At 34.3% G+C, this 12922-nt stretch overlaps 1 protein-coding gene across 2 annotated transcripts in view; it reads right to left on the reverse strand.

Moving 5' to 3' along the window:
- sli (slit guidance ligand) overlaps positions 1–12922 on the reverse strand; it is a 799923-nt gene that overhangs the window by 36252 nt on the left and 750749 nt on the right. For both annotated transcript variants that reach the window (XM_069817706.1, XM_069817697.1), the window contains exons 23-26: positions 11349–11420; positions 5694–5857; positions 4147–4363; positions 1608–1747 (exon numbers count right to left, since the gene is read on the reverse strand). In XM_069817706.1, coding sequence (XP_069673807.1) covers positions 1608–1747; positions 4147–4363; positions 5694–5857; positions 11349–11420 — 593 coding nt within the window. The remainder of the gene's footprint in view (positions 1–1607; positions 1748–4146; positions 4364–5693; positions 5858–11348; positions 11421–12922) is intronic.

Consider the following 12922-nt stretch of genomic DNA (forward strand, 5'->3'; position numbering starts at 1 on the left):
CCTGAGTGAATTTTTTTTCGAAAACAATGTCCGAACATGGTATGTGAAATACACGGAAGGAAGAGGCAGAGAACACATCTTTATCTTAATTGTTGCTCGATAGTGAGAGTTTATCACTATATTACAAATGTGTAAGTGGATTCTTGTTGTTTCTTGGTAACTAAACTGGAGATCTCTTTGTGCTGGAAGTCTACAGTAGCAGCCTTGAATTCAGTTTAATAATTATTATGATGTGTAAGAAAGAGCTAACATAAATAGAAGCAAAAAACAACTAAAAATTAATAAAAAGTTATAGTGTTGTAGCCGAGTATTACAAGAGTAGAAACACATATATACCATCCAATAACTCAAGCATCTCTTCCTGTCCCCGTACTTAAAATCAAAAATCGATGCCTATGGTTGGAGATGATCAATTAAATGAGGGAATATTTAAGAATATTTACATGGCATTTTATGTATAGATTGAAACATGGCCAAGGGCAATATATTTTAAGAGGGATAAAAAATTTTAGCATCACTTCCTCTTCTAGGTAAGTAAGTTAGCTGGCATATAAATCATAGATGTATGGCACGCAAAAGAAAACCTGTGCCTGAATATAAGAGTTTGAAACAAAATTTACCTGGCCTTTCATTGCCAAAATAACATTTAATTGAACTCTGGAGGTTTTGTAAATGGATTTGTTCCATTTCCATATGTAATCAAGCATCAATCATTCAATCAATCAATTCATCAACTATCCGTCAATCAACCAACCAATTAATTCATTCATCAATCAACCTATTCATCCATCCATCAATCAACTAACCAATGAATCAATCCATCCAACCATCAATCAATTCACCAACTAGCAAACTATCAATCCACCAATCCATCCATTACTCCATCAATCAACCACTAATCCATCATTTCATTAATCAATCAACATATCCATAAATTCATAAACCAACCCATTCATCATCCAAACAATCAACCAAGCAAGCAAATCATCCATCCATCCATCCATGAGCTTTATACGAAATTAAATTGGTTTCAGAAAAAAAAAATTAGCCTACTTATTCTACATTGTTGTATAGCCAATTGTCTGAAGACAGGTCTGAACCTCACAAGTGATACCAAAAAAGCACCATTTATGAGGCAACTAGGCCAGGAGATAATGGGGGTAATGTGGCCAGTTCCTTTCCCCCTTCATTGCATACATTATCGATTAGCTACATATCAACTAATCAGACTTCAGACGCATACAAATAATTGTTCTTCCTCTGACATATATCAAGTGAAATGTACTACCTGATAATAGGGGTAGGCTACATATCAAACAGAATCTCAATCAGAGGATTTGTTCTAAGTATATTACCGGTATGTTATAAATGTCGAGACCTGCTATACAAAATGTAAACCAAGAAGATGACAAAGAAATGCAAAATATCGAGAAAAGTACATATGTACCAACCAAGACTTATGATGCAAGAACCAAAAAATTTCAACATACTCAGTATTACTCGTATAAGATGTTATTGTGATAATGGATAATGAATAGCTAACAAGTATTCAATGTAAAAAAAAAAATATATATATATATATATATATATATATATATATAATATACCCATAAATCCAGGAGTGCAACGACATTCATATGCTTGTACAAGATCGACGCAGGTGGCATTGTTTTCACATTTGTTGTTGGTGCAGTCATCCACATTTGTTTCGCATCGATCTCCTGTAAACCCAGCTGGACAATGACAACTGAAAACAGGAAGAAAAGAAATTGTCCATTAAATTATGGTATATATGCAAGTAGGTATAAATTTTATTTGAGCGACTGATGATAATTCAAAAACATTCAACATCAAACATTCACGAATAGGAGACCCTCTTGACTATGTGGTTAACATTTTCCTCTGATACCTTAGTGCTAAAAGACGAAGAACTAGAGTTCTACCCCAGTGGTAACTGGAATCATACCTACAGTAGGCCTATTTTAATACAAAAATCTCCTGATTTGAAGTGTAATGCTACAATTATGTTGCTAGTTTCGAATAAAAACCCTTCAAACGATTCATAAAATAATTATACCCTATATGTCATATTAATAATTTCCGGGAAAATCGACTTGAAGATAGGCCCACTGAATACTAACGTATTCCGTCTAATAGTTTAGAACTCACGTACATCGACAGAGAGATAGATATAACAAAAACCACTTTTTCGGTATAAATAATCCGTGTTGCTACAACCCTTAAAGGATCCAAACCTACCAGCCGACTGCTGGCCTCACCTCCACATATTGAAACAGAGGTGGACGATCATTCAACTAGAATGAAGGCATCGTGCAGTTAGCATGATGATACCCTCAACCATTATAGCTGGCTTTCGTAACCGGATTTCGCTACCTATCATAGCCCACTAGCTCACCAAGTGCATCACGATACTGGGTGGGCACTGGTCCCATACACTGGCCAAAATTTCGTAAGGGTAGGTTATTTTACGATGCTTATCAACATCTTAGGTTATTTAGTATCTGAATGAGATGAAGGTGATAATGCCGGTGAAATGAGTCCGGGGTCCAGCACCGAAAGTTACCCAGCATTTACTCATATTGGGTTGAGGGAAAACCCCGAAAAAAAACCTCAACCAAGTAACTTTCCCCGACCGGGAATCGAACCTGGGTCACCTGGTTTTGCGGCTAGACGCACTAGCAGTTACTCCACAGGTGTGGACATTTCGTAAGAAAAATTCTTTTTTTGGCATTAGGGATCTTAAGACGTGCATTTCCGTAGAATTTTTAAAATTTATCTTTTTTGCAATATATGATACAACAAAATCCCTTTCTACGTATCTCTGGAGGATTACATTTTTTTCATCCCTTAAATGCGGGTTTTGCTGAAAAGAGAATTTTAACTTAATAACAGCAAGGAAGGGCTGAAAGTAGAAGGTAAAATACCCTTAAGGGAGGAAGTGCACCTTTTAGTTAGTATAATTTATTGTACTATACTTCAGCCTTTTTTTTCCACAGAATCAATAGGTCCTATAGAAACAAAAATTAGAATACTTAATATACACCATCTGTACATCAATAAACAACTTTAGTGATTTTGAAAACCCATCAGTTTTTTTGTTTTAATTATGAAAAATGTTTGAGAATTTATTTCAGCTGGGCAGCATTTATATGATAACTCAAAACATACTTAATACTGGTATATCTTAATGAAACTTTGCATGAATGTAAAGTTGTCTTATGTGAACAATAAACAGTAAAATCTTTAAGACAGAATGAATAGTTTATTTTTAAAAATAACGGTACTAATCAAATTTTTTTTTTTAAATAAATTAGTATTGTATATAAAATTTAAAAAAATATGTAGGGCCGTATTCATAGACATTTTTAGCGCGGGTTTTCGGTGGATGATCAGCGTTTTTCGCATTCATAAACCAGTGTTAGCGATAGGATATGATTTGAATTCTGTACAAGTAACCAGTGGATAGCCGGGGCTAGCTTAGTACGCTCGTAGCGCGTGCTGCGAAATGTCTATGAATACCACCCGTATTTTTAAAACTAACAAGTTAGAGATTTTACTATATATTGGAGACATGTTTACTTAAAATAAATCAAAAGAATAATTACATCAAAATTAAAATATTTGACTAATTTATCATTAAAATCTACCTGGCTGAAAAAAATTCTAAAAAATGTTTCATAATTAAAAAATATAACTATAGGGTTTTCAAAAACATTAACATTATTTACTGATGTACGATAGTGTATATTAAGCATGTCAATTTTTGTTTCCAGAGGATCTATAGATTCTAATGAAAAAAAAAAAGTTGAAATATAGTAAAATTATACTTCCCCCCTTAATTCATTTTACTATATTATAAATTCACAATCTTAAAAACCCACTAAATTTAATAATAGCAAACACATTAAGAACAAATTCTTGTGAACACACATTAAGGGAAGAATGAAGACTGAAACGACCAACAACTACATTTTTCACTTTTACTTCCAATTCTATCATATCTGCCACTTTTTCGAATCAGAATATATTATATAGTTTATTAAAGTTATCATTAATACCCTTTAAATAGCATGTTCTGAGGCATGTTAGACTACATAGCACAAATGGAGAAATGATGTTGGTCACCTGAACCGCCCTTCCTCCAGAACTTTACAGGTACCCGCATTCCGACAGGGGTTCCCATAACAAGCATCTATCATGTACTGGCAGTGTTGGCCATGGTATCCTGGTGCACAGCGACAGATGTATTGCCGCTCAGGTAATGCTTCACATTCTCCGCCATTTGCACAAGGGAATGTAAAGCAGGCGTCACACTTGGCCAGAATCTCGTAGCTCACACGACCTGCAAACATCCACAAACTATGTACGATATGTGGGATGTGCATAATTAAAAAAAATAGGATGTGCTTAATTAGGATGATGTGCTACTGAATTTTTTAATTTCTATAATTTTCATCTCTTCATGAAACTTGTATATGAGTTAGAAATTGCTAACATATATTTGCACAATTTTTTAAATTTTTATGTTGAAAAATGTGCCTAGAAATTTTTTTTTTTTATTTAACAATAATTTCTATTTGTTAGTAAACACTTACCTGGGCCCCATATAAAAATAATCAATTTCCCAAAGTTTAAAATGAAGCTGAATCTCCCTATACTGAAATGATGCATTGGTTTTTTTCTGGTCAACGAACTTCATTGGTAAAAAAATTACTTTCAATGTTTGTTTTTTTTTTTTTCACTTTCACTGTCCAACATAAAAAATCATAGCTTCTTAATAATAATTAATCATCATTACCTACAGAATGAATGGAGCTCTACCTCCATGCCCCCATGTGCCTCATGGCATGTATGGGAGTACCTTTACCTTTATGAATATTCGGTCTCTTACTTACTTACAAATGGCTTTTACAGAACCTGGAGGTTCATTGCCGCCCTCACATAAACTCACTATCTGTCCCTATCCTGAGCAAGATTAATCCAGTCCCTAGAATTATATCCCACCTCCTTCAAATCCATTTTAATATTATCCTACCATCTATGTATCGACCTCTCCAAAGGTCTTTTTCTCTCAGATTTCCCAGCTAACACTCTATATGCATTTCTGGATTTGTCCATATGTGCTAGAAGTCCTGTCTATCTCAAATGTCTGGATTTAATGTTCTTAATTATGTTAGGTGAAAAATACAATGTGTGCAGTTCTGCATTGTGTAACTTTTTCATTTCTTCTGTAACTTCATCCCTCTTAGTCCCAAATATTTTCCTGAGCACCTTATTCTCAAACACCTTTAACCTCTGTCCATCTCTCAAAGTTAAGAGTCCAACTTACACAACCATACACAACAATCGGTAATATAACAGTTTTATAAATTCTAACTTTCTACTTTTTTGAGAGCAGACTGGATGACAAAAGCTTTTCAACTGAATAATAGCAGGCATTTCCCATATTTATTCTGCGTTTAATTTCCTCTCGAGTATCATTTATATGAATTGTTCCTGTTGCTCCAAGATATTTGAATTTTTCCACCTCTTCAAAGGATAACTCCGGTCTCTAATGACAATAATACTGGTGTTGATGGTTATGGGCTGACAATAATAGTAATAGTAAAGGTGGTTATGAAGAAAGAAAAGATTAGTTTTTCCGTATTTTACAATACATCTGGTCTGCATACCTTTGCACTGAAAAGCAGACGATGGTGTTGTGAGCAACAGCTTATCCCTCATTGCATGAGGTTCAGCACAGCGAGCAATTCCAGGCTCCACATAGTCTCTCTTCACCCAGTCGGCTAACCAGGCCAGCGAGCAGTCACATAGGAATGGGTTCGCACCCAGAGCACTGAAAAACATTTCAATCAATCATTACAACTTAGTGAGAGAAAATGGATAATGGGCAACTGTTGTTTAGTCAACTGCCCGAAGACAGGTCTGAACCTCACAAGTGATACCAACAAGGCACCACTTATAAGGCAACTAGACCAGGAGATAATGGGCTAAGGTGTCCACTTCCTTTCCCCTCCATAGCATACATCGCCAATTACAGTAGCTACATATTACACTAATCAGATTTGAGAAGCATACAGACAATTTTAAGGCATTGACATGGGAAAGCATGTAAGTCACAAAAACGAAATTTTACAGGACAAGCAAAAAACGTTTGTGGGTCTTTTACAAAGGACGTTACTACAGTCACTGTAGACGTTACTTAACGCTAACGCCATCTTTGATGAGTTGCTGAAACTAAACGGTTTCTGCTAGCGACATAGTGGCTTTACCATGCCACTGGCGTGGGTTCGTGCTATCTTATCCGTGAAAAAACGAATTTTCGATTTTTTGTGACTTAGGTACCGGTACATGCTTTCCCATGTCAATGCCTCAATTACTGTTCTTCCTTCATGCATATCGTCGAGTGAGATGTACTGCATGATAATAAATAATATACATATAAGCCAGAACCTCAATCAGAGGCAAATGAGCAACTAATTACGAAAAAGTTTCATGTATAATGTAACTGTGATGAAAAGTGTTTATTTATATAAACATAACCTCACAAAATAGTATATCGTAATACTATAGTCCTGTCGCTCTAATTTCCAGCAGCCAATCGGGTTGCAGGTCGGCTACATTTAAACGTGTGCGTCTTGTGATTCGCTGATTCATTTCTTAAGGCTGGATAAATACTTAATATAATCGCCTGCCATTTTAGCTCTTCCATTGGCGTTCGCAGAAAGCACATGAAGACGTTATTTGCCGCTCAATTATTTGCTGAATTACATTGCGTTTGATTTATTATCATAGGAGCTAAGACATGATAATGTTTAACGGTGTGGCAAATAGATTCCTCGTATGGTAGCTCGGCAGTGTAAGAACAAAAATGGCGAACGATACTACCTACCTAGACTTTATAGAGCCTTCACTTTCTAAAACGTAAACAAAGAGGCGGAGTCACGCCGGAAATAACAGAGTCGGGACTATTGTGTAGAAAGGCATCCATTACACATCTGAGTGTTGCAACCTGAGGTTTACCATGCAACGAGCCTTTCTACAAGTGGGTTACATACTACTTTTTATACACCATAATTTTAAAACATAAAAATAAATAGTAGATAATGTTATAATATTTCCTTTAAAATCTCACTATGCTAGAAGATGCGAATCGAGCAGAATCTGTTAGCACAGTCTAGCATATACAGTCACGAAGCTTGAGTTGTGAGGGTACTAGGAACAATAGACTGTACTATTTCGCATTGTCTATGATGAGGCAATAGTAGCGATCCTAGTGGTTAGCAACTATCTATGGATGCATATTCCCTATGTATTGAGCTTCGTGATTGTATATATTAGACTGTGCTGTTAGTCTGTTATCATGGTCATATAAATGTTTTATTTAGTAACTTGCTTTTGTTTCAAGTTTGTTTAAAGATTTCGAAAAATATCGCAAATTATTATGGATATTTATGAATGTGAAGAAGAATTGATGGGAACTCCACCTCGTATCGCTGAAACTGTGGAGAGTGTGAGAAACCAGTTTTTTTTCCTGAAAAATCTTGACAATGATATGAGAGAGGATATCAATTGAAGACCTCCCTCCAATAAAGATTAACCAAAAAATCTATAACATACGTTTCAGGAGAAAAGAAAATAATTTCAGGGGCATATTTCGTTAGGCTTATATTTAGGCCTACTAGCAGAACCATTTGATTAATCAAGGATACAAGTTTATTCAGCTATTGGAAGCATTCACTTATTGTTATAAATGAATGCTTCAAAATTACTTTTTCCACCGAAGTCACATATTTCATAAATTTGATATTACACCCTTTTTCGATGGAGGTCTTCAATTGTTCCCAGTTTGGTCCAGGAATAAAAATATAATTACGATTAGAAAATATGTTGTGTTGGCATATTTCATAGAAAAATCTAAATTAAAAAAGTCTTCAACTTTATGGTCTATTTATTCAAAGTTAAAATGTTCGCTGAATTTGAGTCATGATGTCGACCTATCCAAGTTCTGCAATCTGACTGTTTTAAAAATGTGTAAATTGCCATTTATGTATAATTTTAGAGACTACAGGGTTCTTTCGGGATTGCCAGTGGGCAATACCCACAAATAAGTGTCAAGTTATTTTCTCCTTTTTTCTGTTGTAGTCAATCACAACTATAATGTACTGGTACTTATTTCTGTACAATAAAATTTATTTAATTAAATCAATCAATCTTCTTAATGTATCCAGCTGTTTGCCGACAACATAAAGTCCACTATAGTTCACTGTAGTCTATTCAGTTGTTGTTTTTCACGAGAAATGAGGGGTATTTTGATCAGTGTTCATTATAGACTCCTGTTGCTAGTAGCCAGAGTTGGGGTGTAGTCAATATATACTGCAGGGCTGTGTCTTCTGCAACTGGTACTGATGATTTTAATTTACTTCTTTTGTGGTTTATGGGTGGACAGTATAGAAGAATGTATTCCAGATCTTCATCATGATTATTACACCACAGACAAGTAGGATTATCAGAAATGTGAAATTGGTGTAGGTACAATTGAGTGACAATGTGATCTGTTGTGGCTCTTGTTAAAAATGTTTGAACCCTCTCGTGGGTACTCACCTTGTCGTGGTGAGGGGGCTTAAACTTGTTGTTTAAGCTAACAAGTAACAAAGAGGTACCCACATAAGCTGCATTACCACCAACGCAGTCCCACTATATTTTTCACCGTTTATATTCATGAAGTCCCTCAGTGTAAAATTCTCCGGAGGTAAAATAATCCCTCAATCGGATCTCCGGGTAGGGACTGCACTGAGAGATGCCAAGAATCGTACTAAAGTACTTATTTATTTAATTTTAAAAATTTATAATTTAAAAAGCAGTGCAGCAAAATATCCTAGTGCAGAAAAGAGTGCTGCAAGCACACTCATCTTCAATTGTTTTATTTCAGAGTAGAAAGTATGACCACAGTCTACTATATACAGTCGCGAAGCTCAATATGTAGTAAAAATGCAAACATGGGTAGTTGCCCACCACTAGGATCGCTACTATCGCCTCATCATCGCAGATCTCTCCTAGCAGACGACAAAATATGTTACACTTTCGTTGTCGTGTTCTTTTGGAAAAATTAACACCTTCTTTCCATTATTGAAATATTAAATGCATAAAGTTGATTTATTATTTTAATGAAGTATATTAAATTCCACCATAAACTCGAAGATACCTGCAAGAAATAAGTAATATAATTTTTGTTTGTGCAAAACGAACTGAAATTTACTACAATAGCTTCACTCTTTCAAGATTATAGCGATAATTAACTATGAAACCAATAAATATTAATTTGCATTTCCCTTTACAACAAAAATAATGGAAATATGAATTAATGGAGTAACTTACGCGTACCGGTACTTGTAGTGTACTTTTACTGTAACAGACTTTTTCTACGTCTCTAGTAAAGCAACAAATAAAAATAACAACAAAATTAACAGCTATAATTAAAAACATATCCTTTGAAAAAAACAGGCCTAAGCAATAATAATCCCACCAGAATTGAAAATAAAACGTGATCAATAAATTTCATTAAAACAAACTTAATTTTTCTACGTCTTTAGTAAAATAACACATAAAAATAATAACAAAATTAATAGCTACAATTAAAAATATATCCTCTGAAAAAAAAAAAGTAGACCTAACCTTTATTTCTCTGGAAATTTAGCAGCCTGTGACAGAACTCTAACCGGTATCTAATGTCCTTTCGGTTAGAATGAAACATTTCATTGTGAATTTAAGGATATAATGTATTCTAACAGTCACAAAGAACTTCAAAATTAAGAGTTTTGTTTCTGCACGGCATTCTTGTGGAAACCTAGGAACCTTTCTGAATCTTTCGGAAATCGGACAAAGGATAACTCTGGCCTCTTTCTCTTACTGTTGCTACAATTTATAGCACTACAAACGTCTCCTCCTTGTCCCATATTATTATATTTTAGCCATTAACATTTTCATTACAACCAATAACGAACATTTCACAAGCATCAATGGGAAATACGCAACGAGCTAGCACTCGATAGAAATACGACACAGTCCAAAGTCGACCATGGACAGTCTATTGTTTCTAGTTGCTAACCGCTTGGAGCGCTTTATCACGAGATTTGCAAAAAAACACCTCAAGCTTCGCGACTGTATATAGTAGACTGTGGTATGACTTTCAATTCTAAAATCAGGTAGGAAATTGTCATACTATGATATTGTACACTGTAGTATAAAATGTATACTGTATATAAATACATTGTATTTGTCAGTGAAAGAAAAAATATATATAGGCCTAACTGGAGCAACAATAAATGGAAACATAATTTCAACCAATTCTAATGCGTTTGCCTTGCTACTACATTTATGATTATTATCTACTCTCTGCAAAAATTTAACTTTTATGCATAACCTTTACAAAAAACTCTTTTTGAGTTCCTGTCAAGAACTCCCCTCGAACTGTGGTACATACTTAGATATCCAAAGAAAATAGATAAATATGTATGTTTATTATCATCAAATTATATGTATACATTTTGTACACCATCTGTTAATAGTGGTTCTGTTACATTCTTGCTTTCCAGGTACTGTACACATCTTAACCAAATGTTTACTACTATCTACTATTATTATATGGGTTGCAAGAAGTAGTGAAGTGCATTCCATCAGATCCCATCCTCAATTTCCCGTGGTCAAACCTGTTTCTAACAAACGAAGCTCTGGGGATCAAGTCACAGCGGTATATAATTATTCCCTCAAAAATGAAGTAAATGTCATTTCAGCATGCTGAGTGAAATAAAACTTTATACGTGACAAAATTGAGATTCACGAGAGAAGGCGACTACCATTCTCTCCAACTACACAACGTTATTTCCTGCTGCAATATTCCAAGCAGGGGTATATGTAAGGGTTGGGGATTACCGGGTTTGAACTTTTTTAAAAAATGAAATATTTAGTTTTTTTAATTTTTTATCCATAATCATTTTCCCTTCTCTAATTTTTCACTGTCAGAGTAACAAAATCTACATCGACATAAGCGATAATGTAAATTGTAAACAATTTTAATAATGACCCGCACCTTGACAAAATTCTGAGTCCGCCACTGATTTCACCCAAGTTTTCACATTTTTACAGTTGGTCTGACATGAGCAGCTAATTTTGTATACGAGTATTATATCCGCTGTGGAGATAAAATTATGAGCGTAGTTTGAAGGAAAGTTTAGACATCAGTTCATTGATAGCTTTCTTTTCTTAGAATTAAAACCTTGAACATGACATAGCTTAAGAATTACGAAGTTAAATAATACAGGACTTACAGATGTGTAATTGCCTTTAGATCTTCAAATGTTCCTTCAGGTATCATGGAAATGTCATTCCCGTGTAATGAGCTGAAACAAAGCAAAAGCAGCTTACGTTCATATAAACTTATTTATAATTCCGACATATTGAACTGTACACGTTACAATAAATTAATCACTGTCCCAAGAATACAGCAACAGATTCTCTGCTGATAAAGGAGTCAGTGGCAAATCCAAAACTCACTGTTTAACAGGTTAAGTACAGAATGAGCTTAAGTTGCTTGCGTGAATGTGCTTTATGTGATAATTGAAAAGATGGATTCCAAAGTGTTCTAAGTCCATTTTTTTTTTAACTTCCTTTATTCACGTTTTAATGTATCCTTTTCAAACCTATATATAATTGTGTAAATTTATTTAACAGACTCTTCTAAGTCTTGACTCAGTGTCCGCATACGGGTATGTTTTTTTTTCAAACGGATTTATGGGTGTCAATTTTATTTTATCAGTTTTTGTCTTTTTTCACAAAACCTGTCATTTGGACTCAGGACAGTTAGGAATCCACCTCTTAACTGTGTACAGTATTGTCTCAATACAGTGTACTTCAGTTTAGTGTACAAATTTTAAATGCTCTATTAACCCTTAGAAGCCAGAAGATTTATACCACTATTGCACGCAAATGTGTAACTTTTTTTTTTTTATTTTAGTAGGTTATTTTACGACGCTTTATCAGCATCTTAGGGTGTAACTCTTAACCAGGGGTTCGTATACCTGCATAATCGAATAAATTCATGTTGGGTTTGTTAGCCGAGCGGTTTAAGGCACACGAGATATGTCCGGCCAGCATACAGTGCCAAAGATCACAGGTTCGCATCCCGGCCACTGCAATCAATTGAGCCTGTGGGGAGGGCCCATGTAAAACAATCGATGTAATGGTACGCATGGAAGCTGAGAGGGTTTCAGCTGACTGCAGTTGAAATGATTTTGCTCCTTTTTTAAGAAAATAAAAAAATAAAAATAAAAAAATTGTTTTAATCAAGTGCAATATCCTTATTGTTATATAAAATTAAAGAATATCAACGTATTTTATATATAATATATAATTTATAACATACTATATCACATCATGACCATTATATTAGCTGGCCACTATAATAAATGCACGACTCCTAAAGGTTAAAATCTCATTGCAGTACATTACAAATGCAGAGATTTTTCATTTCATTACTTGTAATCATTTCATTACGTGCGAAAATTTTTAAAGTTGGTAATTTTTTTTTTTTTTTCAACTTCTGCGTCTTCATTTTATCTATTGTTGGTTGCAGATTTTATGTACTACGTGTATCTATTTTTATTTTCAATGTATTAGATGGAAATGCAGTGTTGTACGTAATATTTTGCGTGCATATAATCTTTGTCGTAAGTTATTTATAGCAAGAATGATTTATTCTTAAGTTATTGAGTGAAATTCAACACTCTGTAGAAGATAAATTGTTGAGAAAAACAAACCAAAACTAAAGTTAATATTTTCATTAAAATTTGTTGACTGTACTTTGTACCATTGTACATTTACTGCAGATAGTAACATTTTTTAA

Source organism: Periplaneta americana, chromosome 2 (assembly GCF_040183065.1).
Source record: "Periplaneta americana isolate PAMFEO1 chromosome 2, P.americana_PAMFEO1_priV1, whole genome shotgun sequence".
In the NCBI taxonomy this organism is placed as follows: domain Eukaryota; kingdom Metazoa; phylum Arthropoda; class Insecta; order Blattodea; family Blattidae; genus Periplaneta; species Periplaneta americana.